The sequence below is a fragment of the Megascapheus bottae genome, chromosome 15 (assembly GCF_031878675.1).
Source record: "Megascapheus bottae isolate mThoBot1 chromosome 15, mThoBot2.hap1, whole genome shotgun sequence".
Classification (NCBI taxonomy): domain Eukaryota; kingdom Metazoa; phylum Chordata; class Mammalia; order Rodentia; family Geomyidae; genus Megascapheus; species Megascapheus bottae.
In genome coordinates this window covers 13167215-13189658 of record NC_143523.1, presented here as the reverse complement: position 1 = coordinate 13189658, position 22444 = coordinate 13167215, and the positions used below count along the sequence as shown (strand labels likewise).

General features: G+C 38.0%; 1 protein-coding gene across 1 annotated transcript; it reads right to left on the bottom strand.

Moving 5' to 3' along the window:
* Nucleotides 1–4408: 4408 nt before the first annotated feature.
* Dclre1a (DNA cross-link repair 1A) lies at nucleotides 4409–22023 on the bottom strand. Its single transcript, XM_090345809.1, has 9 exons — nucleotides 21197–22023; nucleotides 17694–19301; nucleotides 15419–15552; nucleotides 13925–14043; nucleotides 12578–12718; nucleotides 10787–10932; nucleotides 9885–10039; nucleotides 5823–5964; nucleotides 4409–4945 (listed from the first exon to the last, which is right to left on the bottom strand). The coding sequence occupies exons 1-9, from the start codon at nucleotides 21660–21662 to the stop codon at nucleotides 4785–4787; spliced, it is 3072 nt and encodes a 1023-aa protein (XP_090201935.1). The 5' UTR covers nucleotides 21663–22023; the 3' UTR covers nucleotides 4409–4784.
* Between the last annotated feature and the right edge of the window lie 421 nt (nucleotides 22024–22444).

The following is a 22444-nucleotide window of genomic DNA, read 5'->3' as shown; positions in this document are numbered from 1 at the left end:
ACGACTGGTTTGTGCTCGTAAGATGTGTGAGTGTATTCTGCATGAATTATACCTTGATAAAGTCTTAAAAAAAAAACAAATACAAAATACAAACAGAATTCAGCACTCTTTCCATGGATAAGAGATGCAATGAAGAAAGCAGTCAATTTAGCAAAGCAAGGGCATATGGCTTTCACCCCCACTTCCACAGCTTGGGACACTATTGCTTTGAGTTCATTTATAACGTCAGTTATCTGCTCTTTCCTCTTGATATGTAATCAGAGCTCCGAGCCTCCACAGGAAGTCCATAACAGTTCTATCAAAAGAAGGACAACAACAACAAGAAAAAGTTTAATAACATTATCTGACTGTGTTAAAGTCCCACTTTGATGCCATTTTTACAATCTAAGCCCCTACTTTTCACTTTGAAATGACAGAAGGGCTTAGAGAGATAACATAACTTGACTTCACAAAATTTTTTTCCTTAAAAAAAAAAAGTCTATCCTATTAGGGACAAAGAACATAGAGTTCTCAGGTACTCTTAAATCTCTATGTAAACTCTAATCCTCGGAACTAGACCCCAGAACTCAGTCCAAAATATAGGTGTAGTGCTTAGATAAAACCAAAGTTGACTTAAAGCAAGCTATTTAAAGACCAGTTTGATGGGTCACCAGGGGTTGTTGTGTCTCTAAATCAGCTTCATGTATCTTCTATTTCCCCAGCTAGATCACCCACCTAAGTATCATCTAAGATATGAAGTTACATGATTTTTTTTTTTTTTTTGCCAGTCCTGGGCTTGAGCTCAGGGCCTGAGCGCTGTCCTTGGACTTTCTCAAGGCTAGAGCTCTACCACTTGAGCCTCAGCACCACTTCTGGCTTTTTTCTATGTATGTGGTACCGAGGAATCGAACCTGGGTCTTCATGCATACTGGGCAAGCACTTCTACCACTAGGTCAAACTTCTGGCTCCACCAATGTATTTCTTTTAAGGGCTTATTCTCCAACAAGTTCCTGTGCTGAACTAGACAAGTAACAAATGTACTAAATGTAGTGAAAGAGCTTACAGTGTAGTAATATGTATATATATATGTATACTCATACACACTTACATATATGTATATGTACTAAGATTTGAACTCAGGACTCCATGATTGCTCGATAGTCTTGAGTCATGCCTTCATTCCTTTTTAACTTATTTTTTGTCCTAGTTACTTTTGAGATAGTGTCATCTTTGGCCTGAGCCAATCCAGATGGTAACTTTCTACTTATGCTACCTTCTGTCACCTACATGATATATGTGTACCAGTTCACCCTGATTTGTTCTGTTGAGATGGGGATCCATGAACTTTTGTCAGGTGAGCTGTAACTGTCAGCCTTCTAATCTTACTATCAAGAGTGGCAGATATGATAGGCAGAAATCACACCACGCTATCGTCTGAGCTAGGTCTCAAAACCTTTTTGACTTGACTAGTTTCAAAACCATGATCCTTCTGAGTAGCTAAGACTGCAGGTGTGACCCATCAGCACCCATCCTCAAACTATTTTTCTTTCCAGTGGTTCTTCTGACATAAAACTGTTTTTGTAGGAAGAATGCACATAAGAGAATTTTGGAAGTTAATTCTTAGAACTTTGATGGGTTTTGTCACTGTTTATTCAAGCTTCGTTCAAGCATTTATCATTTATGAGAACTGTCTCAGAGCCAGACACTAAAAAAGGTACTGGATCATGAAATTAATAAGTTATAAGCCCTAGCTTTAAAAGTATTTACAATCCATGAGGCAGAAGGATCTCAAAGGAATCTGAGTTTTGGTGCTTCAGAGAAAATGCTCCTAATTAGCTTTACATTAGTGAGTCTGGAAAATCTTTCAAATGTATTCTTTTTTGTATGTATATCGAAGACAAAGTGATAACAAATTTCCTTTTTATAAGCCTATTTTTTCACTCGGGGGCAAAGGAATATAGTTAAGATGCTATGAATCAAGGCTGAGACTAGATAGACAAGTGGGGTTTCTTAGAAATTTTAAAGAGAAAAGCACTCATATTCAGGTCCTGTAGACACAGAGTCAGCCTCCAAAAGCAGCGCTTCTAAACACAGCATGCACACAGAAGGGCATGTACTCATGAGAGATTATGACAAAAAGAATTCTGTTTTATGCCTGGGTATTAGACTTGGGATATCCCATAGCAAATATTTTTATAAATTCTCATTTATCAAATATTGAACTGTAAAATGGTAAGAAAAATGTGTTACTCTACAAAGAGTATTGCTGGGTACCCACTATATCTGTAAATCTAGCTACTCAACAGACTGAGGTCTGAGGATCATGGTTCAAAACCAGCTGGGGCAGGAAAGTCTTACCTCCAATTAGAACCCCAAAAGCCAGAAGTAGAGCTCAAGAAGTAGAGTACCAACCTTGAGTAAAAAAGCTCAAGAGACAGTGTCCAGGTCTTGGGTTCAAGCCCCAGTACTGGGGGATTGGAGAAAGAGTTAGAGAGAGGGAGGGAAGGAGGGAGAGAGGTAGGTGAGCCCGGCCCCCTGGGAAAGAATGCCTTTTGGGAGAAATGAATAATTCAGGAAAAGAAAAGATGAAATATAATTAGCCTATCCAATTGAATGCCAAGGAAAACTTAAAATAACTTCAAGTATCTTTCTACGATCAATATCAAAGGAGCTAAATAAAGAGGAGCGAAGAGATCATTTTGAGAGGTTAGGGTCTGAAGATGATAGTTTTTCTAGTTTCTTCTGTCATGGTGGGCAGTTATTCAGGACCAAATGAGATGCTAGACATGTTTCAGCTACAGGAACATAACCACATGTCAGGACACAACATCAGTTTGTCTTTGATATCCCCAAAAGCAGTTTCATATTTAGATAATTTATTAAATATATGGAATAAGAAGAAACTTAAAGGCACTGACAGTAAGGGGGAACAGTTTTCCTATTAAAACAAAGTTACGTGATCTTGAACTCTTCACCCTGCATATCACCCCCGTGTGTGTGAACAGTGTTCAGTATCAGGAGAGAGTGTTAGTGAAGCAGTCTGAAAGTACCAAGTCAATATAAAGTAAAGCAATCCCTCAATGCTCACTGTACTGAATTCCATTCTCTCTACATTAAAAAAAAATGGAGCTATCATCCATTAATATTGGGTTGGTGGTAGATTTCTTCTTTCATTCCACTGTAAGATGAAATTTCTTTTTACCCACTATACTATTGAGTATTAGAACGAGAATGTCATCTCTTCAAGAAAGCATAGGGAATTTTGGTTGTGGTTGTGACTTGCTTATAAAACTATCTGTTATAGTCTACAAATGAGGTATTGCATGTTTTGCATCAACAGCAAAACAAGCCCATGCCAAGCTGAAAGCTTTCCAGATACTATCTGCCATGAAACAGCAAAATGCTGGAGTAGAGATATGGTTCAAATAGTAAAGTACCAGTGGTGAGCAAGAAAACTGAGGACTTGAAGTGCTAAGTCCAAGCCCCCATAGCATCACACATATGCACATAAATAATTATAATTATGAAGCTCGGCGTGGAAGTACATGCCTATAATCCCAGCGCTGTGGTTAGGAGGTTTAGAAAAGAGGCCAGTTGAGTTCTGGAGGTTTCCAAGAGTGGAAACAACTAAGATGTCCTTCAACTGGTGAGTGAAATTTCGGTATATCCCAACAACAGAATAGTAGTCAACACTAAAGAAATGAACTAAGGAGGAGACATAGAGGAATCCTAAATGCATGATACTAATAAGAGCAGACAAACTGAAAATGCTTCTTAATATGACTCCAACTATGCGACACTGTGGAAAAGGCAGAAAAAGATCAGTGCCCCCAGGGGTTATGAAAGAGAAGGACACAAAGGGCAGAGATTTTCATGGAAGTACAATTTTTGTATGCTACTACAATGGTAGTCAGAACCCAAAGAATGTACAACTCTGACAGTGAATGTGGACTATGGGTGGTTAGACGGCATTGATGTACGCTCATCAATTTTAATACATGGATTGCTCTGGAGGGGATTCTGTAGATATGTGTGGTCAGGGAGTGTTGGGCCTCAGCAGTAGGGAGTATGGGGAACTGTACTTTCTGCACAATTCTGTGTGAATCTAAAATTGTTCTTTAAAAAATAAATTCTATATAAACCGGGAGTGTGGCCTAGTGGTGGAGTGCTTGCCTTGCAGGCATGAAGCCCTGGGTTTGATTTCTAGGAACTACACACACAGAAAAAGCTCGAAGTGGTGCTCTGGCTCAAGTGGTAAAGCACTAGCCTAGAGAAAGCCCAAGGACAGTGCCCAGGTCCTGAGTTCAAGCCCCAGGACTGGCAAAATAATAATAACAAATAATAATACATTGTATATAAAAGAAAGCAAAAAATGAAACAAAAACTGCCAAAGGATACTACAGCAAGTTTTATATTCATTTTTATTTAAGAATATTTATTATAGAAAAGTTAATTTTTATTATTTTAAAGATACATAATTACTTACATATAATACTGCCAGTCTAGGCTATTCATTACCATAATTCTTTTTTGATCCACAAACCTGCCTTTGCTTAAGGTCCAAGGCCGAATGACTGTGTCCATAGAGAGAGGGATGGGAATGTGGGCTACTGAGGAGACTGACTCTTGGTGGTTCTGAGGCTGTTGAGAGGAATTAAGCACCCGGAACATGTGGCTCAAACACAAATAGACTGTATGAGGGCTCTTCCTGAGGTTGGCACATAAGACATGTTCTGCGCCACTGTAAATTCTCACTCCTCACAAGCTACAGCCATGGAACCAAATCACTCCCGAGTCCTCGGTTGTCAGTAACCAGCTTCTAACTTCCACTCCTTAAAATATTTCTCCATCGTGCTCCGGGACTTCCAGGTGCCCACATTCACGGTGGGGATGATTTTCTGGGGCCTCAGCCACTGGACAAAACGTTTTATTTCCAGGTAGCTGCTGTGTTCACTATAAGGAATTCCTAGAAGACCAAAGAAATGCCACTGTCTACCAAAAGTCATTCTCCATTATAACACATAATAGAAGAGAAAAGCAACCTCGGGTATTCTTGTCAAAAACTCCCTGGAGCCACAGTGCTGATAAGAAAACTTGGTATCTTTTCTAAACAGTAAGATTAAAATAACATAAAACTCAGAAAACTCAAAATCCTATTACTTTTCTATGTTTAGACATAATATTATTCCTAGAATCCTAACTAGTTGGGATTTTCTTTTTTTAAATAATTTTTCCTTTTACCCCTTTGTACAACTGTGTAAAGATAATTAAAACAAAATCCTTCTTCCCTTTAAATCTTTTCTCAACAATGGATTTCAGAAAAATGTGGAAGAAAGGAATAAAACAGATAAGTAGGCAACTTAATTTTTAGAGAAGTACGTGGATTTTAGTGTTAAATTTGACGTATAGAAGAAAAACTTTAAAAGAAACATTAATGTCCATTAGAGAAGGGTTAGAAGAGCACTGTTTGGTGTGATCTGAAGTAGGTTAGTCATCATGGCTACTCTCCCCCAGAGATGAAAACCAGGGCAAGTCTTCTACCTGCTTTTGACCCCACAACAGTGCCATTTAGACTTCTGGGATAGGATCACAGATTCCTCCTTTCAAGAATTCTGGTTTCCTCTAAAGGTCATTACAACAAGGAAGTGGGGTATGTTTGTCAACATCTATCCACTGGTCCAGCTCCTTCATATCAGTCTGCAGTGGACTAGACAGAGGTCAGAGTTGTAGAGAGATCTAGAACTCCCCAAATGGTAACTTTTTTGTTCCTTATTCCTCTTGGCTCTTGATTGCACAGCAACTTTTAGGAAATCGAGAGCAATCGTAAACATAATTAATCATACCATATATTGTAATGTTTCCTTTGGTCTGTGGAGTAACATCTGCTACACTTGTTAGTTTGTTGGAATGTGTCCATCCTGTAGGTCGAAAAGCCAGAATCTGATCATATTTCCCACCACATTTCTTTAAATGACTCTGTAAACCCTGTTGAATAAAAATAGCATATTGATTTAACTGTCAGTGGGGACGGGTTATGTGGAATTAAGTGTAGTGATTAAAGATGTTACAGTGGTGTAATCATGGGGATTTTTCACATGGTAAGATTAGCTTGCCAAGCTTGTAAAGAAATAAAATCATTGAATAAAGTACATAAAATCTTCTCTCCTTTTCTTTATCTAAACAAGCTTAGGGACTGTCTGAAAGGAAGTAGGATGAAGCAATTCTCAACAAAATTCCTGTGTGTAAACAAGTTCTAATTCAAATATCTATAAAAACCTACTCCAAATCCATCACATAAGGACACCAGTGATCACAGTAAATAAACATCTGAATACAGCATTAGTTAGAGCAGAGAGAAGACAGAAACCATTTTCTAAGAGTGCCATTATACTCAACATAGACACATGCTATAAAGCAAAGTGGTAACATTCTTCTCAGGTATTTATTCTTGTCAACTTTTAAAGGATTGCTTTTCAAAGTTTTCATGCCATTACAATTGGAAGTAACACACTCTTCTTATAAATCTTGAAGAGAGCCTCTCCATCTAGGCGGTCAGGCATGTGATTCACTCCTTCCATCTCAGCTATTTGGAACAAGATCAGGAGGATCATAGTCTGAGATCAGATCCTAGTTAGTGAGGTCTCCTCTCAACCAACAAGCTTGGCATGGCGATAGTAAACATCTGTTATAAGTATGTGTAAAGCTTTTGAAATACTATTATAATTAATACCATTTATTCTAGATAGTTTATTCCAAGGTCCTAAATGTGATTTGGGATTGACTTCAACCTCTGATTTAAAGCAGATCAGTTGAATGTACTTAAACATTATAACATCGTTGACCTAGGTAATTATCTGAATGACTGTTTCTCTGTTTATTGGTAATCCATTTATGAAAATCCAGTTTATGGGTAGAAATGGTTTATCATGTTAGTAGAATTATATTTTTCAGATTCAAAAGTTATTTTAGCTAGTAAAAATCAGTCTAAATTACTAGCCTAAAAATACACACAATGAACACTTCTGGATCCTTAAAACAAATGTGAGTTCTTAAATGACTTGAGTTTACAGTTGCCTGAACACATAATTCTTGCCTGACATTTCATATGCATGGGATCATACAATATGGAGCCTTTGGGTCTGATTTTTTCACCTAGAAGAATGTTCCCAAGATTCATTTGCAGTCTAAAATGTCCTACAACTTCAGTTGTTTATAACTAACTGATCAATATTGTTTTACTCATCAATTGAATTTAATCATTTATTATTTGACAGGCACTTTTGCTACTATAAAGCATCTACAAACACAGTTCTGTGGAGGAAGAGGCTTACAATTGTCTGGGGTAGGCCTGGAATATACCCAGAACTGGAATTACTAAACTTTTTCCAAAGTAGAGACACTCTACTTTCTTCCTCCTTTGATTGCTCTGACTTATGTAACAATTTTGAACGCCCTCTGCTGCAAAGTTCTGGTTCTTTCATTTCTACAACACACTGACTCCTCTACAAACTATGTCATTGTTAAAAAAAAAATAGAAATATGCTCATCCTCCTGCGGAGAACAGAGTTGATTCTTAGGATTGATTAATCAATGTACCATTAGTGTTTGGTCAAACTGAATGCCTCTCAAATTTAAAATATGTTAACAAATCTGGCTTGAACATCAGTGGACAAAAGTATGCTGTGACTATGTCTGAAATTTTTTATGGATTACATATAGAAGTTAATAGGTAATAAAATATTTACCTCAGTCTCATGAAGAAAGAAGGAGTTATATCAGAAAGAATTTCCTTTATGTGTTAGATCTTAAGAGATTTAACTAAGAGATATACCATTTTCTTTATTTAGTATATATTATTCATAAGACACAGTAATCTGTATCCTATTTTAAAAGGCTTCATAAAAGTCACTTGGTGTTGGGCGTGGTGGCTTATGCCTGTAATCCTAGCTACTCAGGAGGCTGAGATCTGAGGATCAAGGTTCAAAGCCAGCCTGGGCACTAAAGGACCTGAGATTCTTATCTCCAATTAAGCTCTAGAAAATGGGAAGTGGGGCTGTGGCTCCAGGGGTAGGGTGGTAGCATTGGGTAAAGAGCTCAGGGACAGTGCCCAGGCCGAGTTCAAGCCCCATGACCCACAAAAGAAAAAAATAAAAAAAGAAAGAAAAGAAAAAGTCACTTGGTAAGGCCAGCCAAGCTTAGCTACCAAAGAGGAATGAACTGTGAGGTTCAAGGTTTAACTTCACAAAAAGTTATCAAGACTGTATCTCAACAAATATATTGGTAGTGATACACTATGCCTATAATCCTAGCTTCAAGGGAAGCAAAGCAAATATTAGTGACTTTCTAAAAAAAATGAATAAGCAAAAAAAAATACAGTATAATTACTTCATAAAAATTATAGCTAGCTAGGAGCATGGCCTAGTGGTAGAGTGTTTGCCTAGCATGCACAAAGACCCAGGTTCAATTCCTTGGTGATACATATATAGAAAAAGCTGGAATTGGTGCTGTGGCGCAATTGGTAGAGCTCTAGCCTTGAGGAAAGCCCAAGGACAGTGCTCAGAACCTGAGTCCAAGCCAATATATATATATATATATATATATATATATATATATATATATATTTCCTTGTGTTTTATCTTTTTTTTTTTTTTTTTTTCTTGCCAGTCCTGGGCTTGAGCTCAGGATCTGAGCACTGTTCTTGGACTTTCTCAAGGCTAGAGCTCTACCACTTGATCCTCAGCACCACTTCTGGCTTTTTTTCTATGTATTTGGTACCGAGGAATCAAACCCAGGTCTTCATGCATGCTAGACAAGCACTTTAACCACTAGGCCAAACTCCTGGCCCTTGTTTTATCTTTTAAATTAAAAATTAATCCATAGCTCTCATACATTCCAGTGGCAGGAATGTATATGGAAAAAAAAACTTCACTTGGTGATTAAATATGAGAGAAAACTCTACATAGTATTGTATCCCACTTCCTATATCATATGTATCTTAGTTTGTAACTTGGCCTTAATGTTAGAACTTTCTGCCACAATGCACTTTCACCACTCCATTTAACCCTCGGAAGTAAAATTTCAATACATGCCAATCTTATAGGAACTTAACACTAAAACATAATAGATATTGGGAGCTCATGGCTCATGCCTGTAATCTTAGCTACTCAAGAGGCTGAGATCTGAGCGTCATGGTTCACAGCCAGCCTTGGCAGGAAAGTCTGTGAGACTGTTATTTCCAATAAACTCAGAAAAAGCCAGAAGTGGTGCTGTGGCTCAAGTAGTAAAGCACTAATCTTCAGCATGAAGAGGTTCGGAGATAGTGCCTAGTCCTTGAGTTCAAGCCCCAGGACTGGGAAAAGAAAGAAGAAAGGAAGGAAGGAAAAAGGGAAGGAAGGAAGGAAGGGAGGGACGGAGGAAACAGGCTCTCGGGGACAGTGCCTAGTCCCTAAGTTCAAGCCCCAGGACTGGGAAAAGAAAGAAAAACAGAAAGAGAGAGAGAGAGAAAGGGGGGGGAGAGGACTCAAAGACAAGTGAGACTTTTTCTCACTTGGGATTCTCCACTCATTTCTCCCTTCACCAGAAGGATCTAGAAAATGACCTTAAACTGGAAGGTTTGGATATGCTACACAGCTGTATACTTTCCCATTTTGTTCCTTCCTGTATTCTAGTTCTGACAATGGAGGGCATATAAATTACTCTGTATGGTATATAAATTACATGCACCAGATAATATCTAAAAACACTTAAAAGTTCCCCTGAAAAATCGTGTAGGTAGGTTTTCCTATAAGTGAGTCTACTATCATTGAATTCCTAGAAGTTTGCTACAGGTCAGACGGGACTCCTGGCTGTAATTATCAGGTTATCTTTTCTGGGTCACCCTAAAGTCACGCCTCTTAGACACTCACCTTAATATTAATTTGCATCATTGGGAGAAGGTGGACAGAAGAGGTGCACATGTCTGTAGTGATGACAGAGTTAATTTCAGGTATGTTGAGGCACTTCAGTGTTCTGTATTTTTCTTGGGACATGCCCACTTTAGAGCCTAAAACATCAGCAATGGCTGTATGCAAAGAAACAGGTTAAACATGTAAATCAGGTAAAAAAAAGACAGTTCCAATTTAAAAATACAAATTCACTCAATAAAACCAAATTTAACACATTCATATTTTTATCAAAACATAGCCAAATGTGTAGATTGCTTTGTTGGTTAGCTATGTGGATAAAACTGAGAAATCTGAAGAATTTTTTTTTAAGTCCATTGCTTCAAATGGCGTAAGACGGATAGAAAGAGATAGACAGAAGAAAGAAACTAGATCTGGCTGTATCACTTCATATCTGGATACATTTGACGTAATGTGACCACACTGAAGACACAGTGAGAAGAAAGCACTCTACAAGCCTGGTACAATACTAGGTAGCTAGGTACCGAAATACATGCAGATGTCATTGAGCAATGATTATCACCACTATTCCCTACAAGAATTAACTGATGGTCCTTCCTAGAAGAATGGTGCAAGACAGCCATTCATTAGTTAGCTTTCAAAACTCAAGTAACAGTGTAACATGGACATCTGCTTATAAACTCATAGACACAAAGGCCACAAATAAATACACTTACCAAATTTTTCCATAAAGTTAAAGCCTTTTAAAGTTGAAAGGTCAAATGCTGTCAAATGTGCTTTCAACTTCAAAGGTCATAGTGGATCATTTCAGGAAATGATTACCAGTAAAGACTGAAAAGACTTTAGGCAAAAAGAATCTGATCTTTATAATATATTAATGCAACTTAGATACAGTTGCCACCCACCTACGAAGACTTTCTCTTTTCCGATGCAGTACGTGCCACAGACAACAAGAACACGTGGGTTTAGAGTTACAGCCTCAAAGGCAGTGTTGATGGCAAACTGGATAACCTCCTGCTGAGATGGAAAAGTGTATTCTGGGCTGCAATACCTGTAATAAAGAAATGCAGCGTATCATAAAACAACAAAAGCTACAACATCGTCCAGATGCTATTTTAGCAAATTATGTAGAGCAGCAGTATAATACACTAAAACTACAGCAGTTTCTTAGTGGTATGCAAATATCTGCAATCTGTTATTGTTGATTCATGATAGCATGGTAAGTTTTCAATTTATTTTTTCACTATTTCTTTTATTGGCCTCAAACACCTTTCTGAATCTCCTTCCAATAATATTCTTAGCCAGGCAACTATATGAATATTTATGAACATATTTATATAACTATATATATTTAAATCCCAATCACTATCAAAGAAAACACTCACTGCTGGAAATTACTTTTGAACTAGAGAATTGTCATTTAATTAAACATGAAGATAATGAAATGAATTATAAACTTAGTGCATTTCCAGTTGAACAGCTAAGATTTGCAATGTTGACGTCATCTTTTCTTCCACATACAGAAAAGCATGTGGTATTACAGAAATACTTCAGATAAAGTTGGGACTCAATAAAAGACCAACTAGTAGAAGTCTGATCCTATGATACTAACTATATTTTGAGATGAAATGTTAATACTACTTCTTCAAAACAGACTAAGCTACGAGGACCAAATAAACCTATTTTTCCTCCAGCTTTCAAAATTGTTTTTGTTAATCAGATAACTCAAAAGAGGAGAAATGGTTCTTTCTTCTTTAAAAGTCCCACAAATATTTAGAATTGTATATTCAGAATAGAACTGTGTATCAAGTTTTTAAAGAAACATTTTCCCAATTTTCTATACTTAGAACATGCATAAGAGAGAGGGAAAATGAGTTGCCATGAAAGCACTGGATGTGGGAAAACCAGGTTTTACTAACACACACCAACCAATCTAAATCTGCCATTGAAAAGTGGCTATTCGCCACCCTCTCAAATTTAGCAACTTGACTATTATTTTTCAATTAAGGCATAATTGAAAGATAACAGTTATCTGGATTTGTGGTATACAATATGTTATATATTAAAAATAGTTATTAGAAATCAGTATTAATACTGATTAATAATATACCTTTTAGTTATACCTTAATAAAGCTGAGAAAAAATATATATGTAACTAAATATGAATGGTTAAACCCCTGTGTTGATAGCACCAAGAAATTCAGAGAAAACACAAATTAACTTTCTGAGAAAAGAACAAAAGCAATTTTCAGTACTCTGAAACAGAATTGTATTGGGGCCTCTTCCCCCAACCCCCCAGTTATTATTCCTAATAGCTGGATATTCTGGAAAGATAATCTAAAAGGTGTATTTCTAAAGTTTGTCCCCAATGTTTCCTTCCTCTTCTTAATAACAGGATTCTCCTATAAAATTTCAAACTCAAAGTCGAAATTTTCAAATCTAAATTTTTTTCAATAATTAAAAAATAAGCTGTAGTCCATTAAGATTTATCATCTTGTACTTGCTTTTTAGCAAATATATTTTTTTCAAACAGTATCCTTCTGATAAACAGCTTTAAAAAAATAGTTGGCAAGAGGCCATCATTCTAGTTACCTAAGCAAGTGCTTAAGGCAGTCAGAAAACTCAGAGCCAACACTATGAGGAGAATAGGGATACCTACAAAGGAGCATTAGAAAGGAGCACTGTGGAGCACTCACGTGGTGTCTAAGTATAGCGTGTGCACTCTGTGGGTTGCAAGGAGAGAGCGCTCCATGCTGGGATCTGCTCTGAAGTCTCCAGTGTGCAGCATGACAGCACCATTAGGAAGGCAGAAAAGGACCATGACCGCACCTGGACAGCTGAATGCAATGATTAAAAGGAACACTGGTTACACAGACAAAGCACCTAAGGCAGGGTACTTACTTCACTATTGACAAGGTAAGACTTTATTTGTGGACCACAGTGCAACACACTTTACTAGTGCAAGTGAAATGCTTTAATCCAAGAAAATTTACATTATTAAAGAACTGCTATGCAGTTAGACTCCCTCCTCAAGTATCAGTTGCTCAAACCCTGCCTATTCCCCCCAAAATTTTGATGAGTATTCAAATGAAACCTGTTCAATAATTATAATAAGTAAAAATAGACTTCATTAGGGAGTTCATGCAAAGTGTATGATCTACTGTGAGTACCCCAATAAAACTGACTTCAAAAAAATCAGAATTCAAACTGGCAATCAAAAAAGAAATAGCAGCCAAGTGTTGCTAGCTCATATCTTTAATCCTAGATACTCATGAGTCTGAGATCTGAGGATCATGGTTCAAAGCCAGCCTGGGCAGACATATCCAAAAGACTCTTAATCTCCAATGAACAGAGAAGAGCCAGAAGTGGAGGTATGGCTTGAGTAGTAGAGCTCTATCCTTGAGTGTAAAAACAGCCAAGTGAGAGCTAGAGGCCCTGAGTTGAAGTCCCAGTTTTGGCACAAGGAAAACAAATAGCAGCAAAGCCAAGCACACAAAAATGTAAACAAAGCAATCTGAAGAAATTGTATTGGCCCAGATTTTAGGAAAATTACAGTTAGCTTTATTCTTTCTTGATGGAACAGGATACTAATGTCCCAGAAAGAATTCTAGTTGTTGTGTTTGTCAACATGTATGGTGAGAAGGAGAGGAGGAAAGAGAATAGAAACCATTACAAAGAAAAAAAATCTTATAAATCTTTACTATCCCAAACCTTAGGAATTTAGTTTAAAGGTGGAGGTGGGGAGCACAGTACCATTTCTGTAATGTCTACATGGCAAAAGAATAGAAGTATTAACAAAAGTAGTCTTAAAAAAATTAAATGGAGTCTTGTATGTCAAGTGTGGAAATTTAAACTAGATAATAAATGGGCTAAGCAACAGAGAATCTACTTTTCATCTCTAATTCTATACCCGGTCACATTCTTTCTTCCGAAAGTGAAACATGGTTTATTCAATTTTTAGGGAATACAAGGGAAATTAACTCTATGTTTTCTTCTACAATATTTCTTAAACGGGCTATTGTTAAGGCAACTTGAACACTCACTGATTGGCATCAAGCAAAATAACTTTGATGCCATTCACTGTACATTCAGTATCCATTGGCAGTGGATGGATATATTGTTCTTGCACATGAAGCTTGTTCTTCAACAAATTGCCAGTCACCTACAAGACAGGATGTACTTAGTTGTGGATAAAATACACATTAAAGGAGCATTATATATATATATATATATATATATATTTTAATTTTTAATTTATTTATTTATTTTTTGCCAGTCCTGGGCTTGAGCTCAGGGCCTGAGCACTGTCCTTGGACTTTCTCAAGGCTAGAGCTCTACCACATGAGCCTCAGCACCACTTCCAGCTTTTTTCTATGAATGTGGTACTGAGGAATGTAATCCGGGTCTTCATGCATGCTAGGCAAGCACTCTACCACTAGGACAAACTCCCGGTCCCAGGAGCATTATATTTTATATCCAGTTTTAAACCACAGTGTCTGAATGTGGCGCTGTGGTTCAAAGTAGTACAGTGACAACCTGGAGCAAAAAAGCTCAGGGGCAGCACCCAGGCCCTGAGTGCAAGCTCCATAACTGACAAGTAAAATTAAGTTAAGAAAAAAAAAAAACCAAAAAATCCAGCATCTTAATGTCTCCATTTTCCCATTTTGATTATATGTAAGTAAGCCCCTTCTGCCTAAATAACAGGCCACTCCTCTGCTTGAACACTGTCAGTCTCTCCTTTACCTGCGGACCAGCTTTTCACATATGAAAATCTCATCATTCCCAGCCAGATACACAAAAATTTAGGCAGTTTGCCCTTGTCTGCTGCTGTAGGCTTACATCCTGAAGTCTCCATGTTCTTGCCATTCTAAGCCTGTGCTTCTACATAAACTCTACACTCTGTCTTGAACCTTCTCTCCCTGTCTCACTATGGATAAAGATACCAACATTCAGGCCAGGAGTTTGGCCTAGTAGTAGAGTGCTTGTCTAGCATGCACAAAGACTTGGGTTCAATTCCTTGGTACCAGATATACAGAAAAAGCCAGAAGTGGTACTGTGGCTCAAGTGGTAGAGTGCTAGCCTTCAGAAAGCCCAAGGATACTGCTCAGGCCCTGAGTTCAAGACCCAGGGCTGGCAAAAAAAAAAAAAAAAAAGATACTGACATTGACATTCTAGTGTAGTCTGTGTGCTAGGTAAGAAAGCTAACAGGTGAAATTCCAACTACTTAGAAGGCAGGCATCAAGGAAGACTTCAGTTCCAGGCCAGACAAAGCAAAAGCTAGCCACAGTCATATAAACAATAAACCAGGCATGGTGGCATGTACCTATTGTCCCAGCCATGTGGGAGGAATAGGTATATAAAAGAACGTGAAACATACTTTTTAAAAGTTGGGATATTAACATTTGGTTTTAGAATTTCCATGAGGAACCTATTTTCTCATACCTTTCCTAGTAGAATAAGATGTCTTCTTTAAAAAAAAAAATTTCTTAGAAGTTCACAGAATTCTACAAAGTCAGAATTTAAATACTGAAACTTACCTCACTACAATAGATTGGATAAGTGAAGCTTTTAGACAGCCCAGCATAATGGTCAGAATGGAAATGTGTGAGGAAGTAGGCTGTGCATCCTTCAATCATACCATACTGGAAAGCATCAACTGTGAAGCCAGTACCTGCAATGAAATGCCACCAAGCATAATGAGCAAAGAGTTAACAGAACCAGAGTCCTGTCTGGATGACAATGAACCTCAATCCCTCAATCCCCCATGTCTTCTAATTCTATGTATGTATGTATGTATGTATGTATGTATGTATGTATGTGTATGTATTTCTTACCTATTTCAATTTAACTAAAAGTGAGAATGAGTTTTGTAAATTTTTATTAAGTATCTCAGTATAAAGTTTATTTTTGTGAATACTGGTCCAAAAATAAATGCAAAAAGACTAAATTAAAATCAATAACTTCTGTTTCAGTTAATCCTTTTGTGGTACTTGCTTAGCACCGAAAACAGCAATAGTAGAGGTTAGAACTACTAAAAATTAGATCCAGAAATTCTCGATGGGGGTGATTGTGACATACTTCTTGGATTTTTTTTTTGTCAGTCATAGGACTTGAACTCTGGGCCTGGGCACTAACCCTGAGCTCCTCAGCTCAAGGCTAGCACACTACTACTTGAGCCACAGCATCACTTCCAGTTTTTCTGGTGGTTAATTGGAGAAAAGAGTCTCATGTTACTTAATGCCCAGGCTGGCTCCGAACAGGGATCCTCGGACTTCAGCCTCCTGAGTAGCTAGGGTTATAGGCATGAGCCACCGGTCCCCAGCTTGACATCCTTCTTAACAAATGAAAATGATGTTGTATTTTATCAAACTTTTTGCCTTTCAAAGAATCACAATGAAATAGAGATAAACAACAGTGTTTGAATTTCATTTCAGGGTATAAGAAAGAAAAGTGAAAAAAAGCAGGGACATGGTTCAAGTGGTAGAGCATCAGCCTTGCAAGCACAAGGCCCTGAATCTAAGTCTCAAGCCTGCAAAATAAAAAAATCTAGCTAGAGAAGCAATAATAAAAAGAGAAGTTCATGAATGTCTTCCACAAAGTGTTCATGAAAGAGATAATTATCTAAGTGTGTTGATGGGCAATAATACAAGCAACTACACATAACATCAAAAGTCTGTTGAGTCTTTCAACGCTTAGTACACTTCACAATAATTATTAAGTATATAAAAATTAATGCTACTTTCTTTGTAAGTATTTGGAACAAATTATACATCTATAAATTAAGCATTTCTAAAAACAATATTTTGAGATCAAGTCTATTTTGCCTGAATTGTTTCCAGAAGTTATTGGTGTCTTCAGTAATAAAATTCATTTCTCTACACATTTTTCTATCAACTCATCTGTGAAGGCATGAGAAATTACAATAAGAAAAGGCACAAGGGCCGGGAGTTTGGCCTAGTGGTAGAGTGCTTGCCTAGCATGCACGAAGACCCGGGTTCAATTCCTCGGTATCATTATACGTAGAAAAAAGCCTGAAGTGGTGCTGAGGCTCAAGTGGTAGAGCTCTAGCCTTGAGAAAGTCCAAGGACAGGGTTTATGCCCTGAGCTCAAGCCCAGGACTGGCAAAAAAAAAAAAAAGAAAAGGCACAAAAACCTAGTTCTAATATGGCTCAAAATATTCTGAATTTATTATGATAGGTACACCTTGTCATATTTTCCTTTGAAGCTATTTAGTACATTCTCCTTACTTCCTTCCTTGTCTTTTTTTTCCTTTTCTTTGTTTTTCCTTCTTTTCTTGGCAATGCTGGAATTTGAACTCAAAGTCTTGCACTTGCTTGCCAGGCTTGTTTGCTCAGCTAGTGCTCTACTATTTAACTTATACCTCCACACCTTTGGGAGGTATTTCTAGGCTGGCTTCAAACAGAGATTCTACAGAGGATGAATAGCTAAGATTAAAGATATAAGCCACCAGTACCTGGCTAGTACTTAATATTTCTCACAAGCACTGAGGCATTAACTTTTACTCTAACAAAAGTAGTAAGCTGTATCTCTACTGCTAGTCTTTCAGTAGCCTAAAATATCTACTTAACTTTTGTCCAGAACACAGTTAACATTTTCTAAGAAAGGAGCAAAAAAATGAAAACGAAAATAAAGAAGCAAAAACAGACAAAACAACAGTTTAGAGGCTCATGAAGCATCATCAAAAGCCAAGAAAGCACACATGGTACTGAGGGTTGTTTCATGAACAACAGATAGGGGGTGAAGAATCACTGTGACTTCGTTGGTTCACTGGGCATTGATATTCCAACTTACCAGGTATTTTCTTATAGAACGGACAAGTCCTTTTTCTTAACTCTCCAGTGCTAGATGATTCTGGAATTCTCACATTTCTTCTTTGTGGCCTGCCTGGGGCTGATTTCACAAAGACTCTGTCTGCATTTGAATGGGCTGCTCCAGCCTCTGTTCTGTTAATAAGGTGATCCCATCTCTTCGGATGTGCTCCTTCCAGGGGTGAACTGGACTTTTTAGGTCTCTTTCTTCTCCGCTGTGATCTCTCCCCAGAGAGTTCCACAGGGTGCTGACTCTCATTTAAGTTCTTTGCATCAAATTCTAAATCACTTAAAGATTTTTCTGCTTTCCTCTTGCACTGCCCGGCCCTCTTTTCCTGAGGACTTACAGCTAGATTTGAGTCTGTCCCTTTAAATACACTTTCCTGGGGCAATTTCTCATCTTTTGTTTTGGGTGGCAGTCCAAAGTACACCCCTATGTCCATTTGCTTCATTACTTTGGTAGAAGGCTGGCTTGCATGGCATTTAGGACCAGAGGGAGATGTTTGTATACCAGGTGTACTGGAATCTTTTTCTGTATTTAAAACTGTCACTTTACCATCTAAAACACCCTTTAATGCCTTTCTGCACAAGCACACTGAGTTGGCACTATTCTTACTTGACAATTCTCTTACTTGCCTTTGGGTTGGATGGCCTCCTTGGCTTCTGAAAGTTTCTGATGGCAGAGAAACTTGATTGTAAACAGCTGGGTCTTCAACTACTTGCTTCTGTTTATCCAGTTGAGATGTGTGAAACTGTGGCTCATTAGGGTATGTGTTAGCTGTTTGATAGTTAGAAGGAGGAAGCTGTCCTCTTAATGCAGGTGCAAACAAGGGGTAGTCATCAGTGCATGTGGAGGTAAGTTGAGATGAATCGCTTAGAGCACGGCAGTTATATAATTCTTCATTATACTCATCTTGAGTGAAGAAGCCACTCTTTTGGGAGCAGCTCTCTTCTGGGTCCTTCGGGGAAGAATCAGGGAGACTTTCCAACTCAGCAAAGCTGTTGTCATCCTCCAGGCTGCCATCTTTAGAGCTCTCAGTAGAAAACAGCTCCTGTTGTGAATCATCCATCTTTTCATCTACATTATAAGTTTCTTCATCACTTTGAAGTGGAGAATAGGAGATGTCACAGCTGTCAAAGTCATTTTCAGGCAGTGATAAGCTTGTGTATCGTGTGTTGCTTTGGCTGTCCACTTCTTTCCCAGAACTCAGAGGCAAAGCAACTCCTACCGGTTTGTCTTTCTTGGCGAATTCTGCAAATCGTAAAACGTGTGGTGGTGGTTTAGAATTTGCAGATGAAGAAATTCTTTGATTACTTTCAGTTACCAGCTGAGACCTTTTTAGACACTGGGATATCACTACAGAATCGCGGGAAGCAGTTCTTAAATTCTCAGTTTGCGTTGGATGCTGACACCATCGTTCTTCAAGGTTACAAGCGAAGCGAGGCTTGGTCTCACAGATATTCCCACTTGATACAGGTGACAGGCTGCTAAAAGGTTCCTTACTATCCCTCTTTTGAGCAAGCAGGAGGTGGGTGTATTTCTTATAATGAGAAGGCAATGTTGAAGTACACAGAAAACCATTAGGACACTCTGGAATTCAGTGAAGAAAAAAAAAAGTATTATATGATCATCTTTGACAGCTTTAGCACTATAAATTAGCCAGCAAGTAGAAAAACTGTTAGTTTTCCATGCAGGATTTTAACACTAGCTACAGCTAACTGCATAATCAAAATATCAGTATTAAAATACCAATACTTACTTGAGTGCAGGCTGAAATTGTTGGCCTGGAACTCCAGGCCAGACCAGTTAGAAAAGTTTTCAAGATGCCTTCGCAATAATGAATACCTATTAATCTAACTAACTGGAAATATGAAACAGGGATAGCTGCAAATTGCAGCTATCTCAGAAATAATGAGCAAGAATCAAAGCTGGGGGCTGAGAGTTTGACCTAGTGGTAGAGTGCTTGCCTAGCATGCAAGAAGGCCCAGGTTTGATTCCTCAATACCAAATACATAGGAAAAAAAGAGCTGGAAGTGATGCTGAGGCTCAAGTGGTAGAGCTCCACCCTTGAGAAAGTCCAAGGACAGTGCTCAGGCCCTGAGCTCAAGCCCAGACTGGCAAAAAAAAAAAGAATCAAAGCTGGAAGTATGGCTTAGCAAACAGTGTGCAAAACCCCCTGTATGCCGCCAGATCAAAAAAAAAATGTTTTTACAAATTATTAATTCTTACCTTAAAGGATAATACTTTTGCTTTTCAAAAGTAAATATATATATATATATATACATACAGGTATGTGTGTATACACACACATACACACACACACACACATACACACACACACATACATATGAGCCACAGCTCCACTTCTCATTTTCTTTTCTTTTTTTTTTTTTTTTTTTGCCAGTCCTGGGCTTGAGCTCAGGGCCTGAGCACTGTCCTTGGACTTTCTCAAGGCTAGAGCTCTACCACTTGAGCCTCAGCACCACTTCCAGCTTTTTTCTATGTATGTGGCACCAAGGAATCGAACCCGGGTCTTCGTGAATGCTAGGCAAGCACTTTAACCACTAGGCCAAACTCCTGGCCCCTCCACTTCTCATTTTCTAGTGATTAATTGGAGATAAGAGTCTCATGGTCTTTAGTGCCTGGGCTAGCTTTGAACTTTGATCCTCAGATCTCAGCCTCTTGAGTAGCTAGGATTACAGGTGTGAGTGAGCCACCGTGACTGGCTTTCAAATGGCTTTTTCCCTTAAAGCTCTTGCTTTACCAACCATTTGAACAACACTTCTACTTTTGACTTTTTGCTGGTTAACTGGAGGTAAGAGTCTTATGGACATTTCTGCCTAGGCTGGCTTCTAACTAAAATTCTCAGATCTCAGTCTAGGGTTACAGGCAGAGCCACCTACCACCTAGGTATTCTCTAAAAGACAAAACAAAATCACACTTTTGATGCTTCATTATACTTCAGTCTCCATAAAGACCAATACAATTTTCTCCATGTTAAATATGACATTTATTTTAAAAGACAATAGAATCATAGCATGGCTTCTGTAGTTTGGCACATTTTTATTATGAGAATCTTAAATTACCTACGACTCCTTCCTAGACTCCTAGACTAACATGTTGAATGGAACACAATCATATTTAGAAATCAAAATGATTTATACTTTTCTACATAATTCCAGAAGAAGATCACAAACTGAGAAAATTATTAAACTTTTAAGAATGCTTATCTCTAAAATAGCAATACCACCTATCCCTTATGGGGATTGTAGGGCATATAAAAAAAGACGATGTTTAGGAGCATTTATGAAAAAATATAATGCATCAAAAGTACTTTCAGGTTCCAAATTTCTTTCCAAGCATACCCCTGACTAGAATAATGTCTCACTTTGGCTTACAGCTTACCTTAAGAGTTACAGTGAATTGAGATGGCTGAGCTAATGCTGGCTTTTCAGACTAGGAACTTATGATTTCTATAATCTTACCTACGTCAGAGACTGGTGGAGAATCCAAACATTCAAAAACATGCCATCGAGGTGTTTGACCTAGCAATGAGAAGAAGGGCATCTGGCAGTTTGGACAGTATCCATCATAAACTGGACGTATCTTTGGCGACACTTGTTTGTTTTGGGGAGTCTTACAGTGCCTGCGTGGAATACTCTGTTTGTCTTGGGACTGTTCAATACCATCACTCCAACTTGAATTCTGACTAGAAGCAACGACAGAAGTCTGACCATCTACTTCTCCAAGGCACATGTCATGGTCCTTCGTTTTCTCTTTATCCTCTTGGGTTCTTTTTTTGTTTCTTTTGCGTTTTGACTGGTATTTTCCATTCGTTGCTTTTTCAACAGATTTTGGTATATTTTCTGAGCACTTATCTGGTTTTCTTTTTTGTTTTCTTTTTGATTTATATTCCCAGATATCTTCTTCTAAAAATGTGTCTTCTAACATGGTAAATGATTTCAGCACTCAGAGCCCACAGATCATTTCTGAGAGTCCATTTCTTCTTTTGACAATTGTGTGTGTATGGTCCTGGGGCTTGAACTCAGGACCTGAGCACTGTCCCTTAGGTTTTTTGCTCAAGTCTAGTATTGTAACACTTGAACCACAGCTCCCCTTTCAGGTTTTTTGTGTGGTTAATTAGAAATAGGAGTCTTATAGACATTCCTTCCTGCTTGGCTTCAAACCACCATCCTCAGATCTCAGCCTCCTGTGTAGCTAGGATTAAAGGTATGAGCTACAGGTTCCAGGCTAACAATTTTTCTTTTCTTTTCTTTTTTTTTTTTTTTACTAAAATTGGTTTGCTGGGGGGAAAACTGGAAGGCAATCTAAAACACTGGTTATAAATATATGACAAACTATGACTATGACCCTGATATTGGACAACACCAGCTGTTCTATTTATAGACAATAAAATGAATAGACCTCACAAAAGTAGTATCTACAAGGTTTTCCACTGTGGCTACTATTTCATTAAGTCATCTGGCCTTTTCCAAGAACGGATTCATAAAGCAAATAAAAAATACCTTAAAAAAGTAAACACTAATGGGGAGTTAGGGCCAGCAACTATGTTCAAAGGAAGCTCAGGGTAGCTGTTAGGATGTCATTATCATGGGGACATTTGTCCCAATCATTCACAAATCTTTTCACAGTCCCTAGGCAACTGGCTTAGCATTCCTAGACCTCACTTTACTTGTAAAATCAGTGGCACCATAATCAAAGTTGTGATTCAC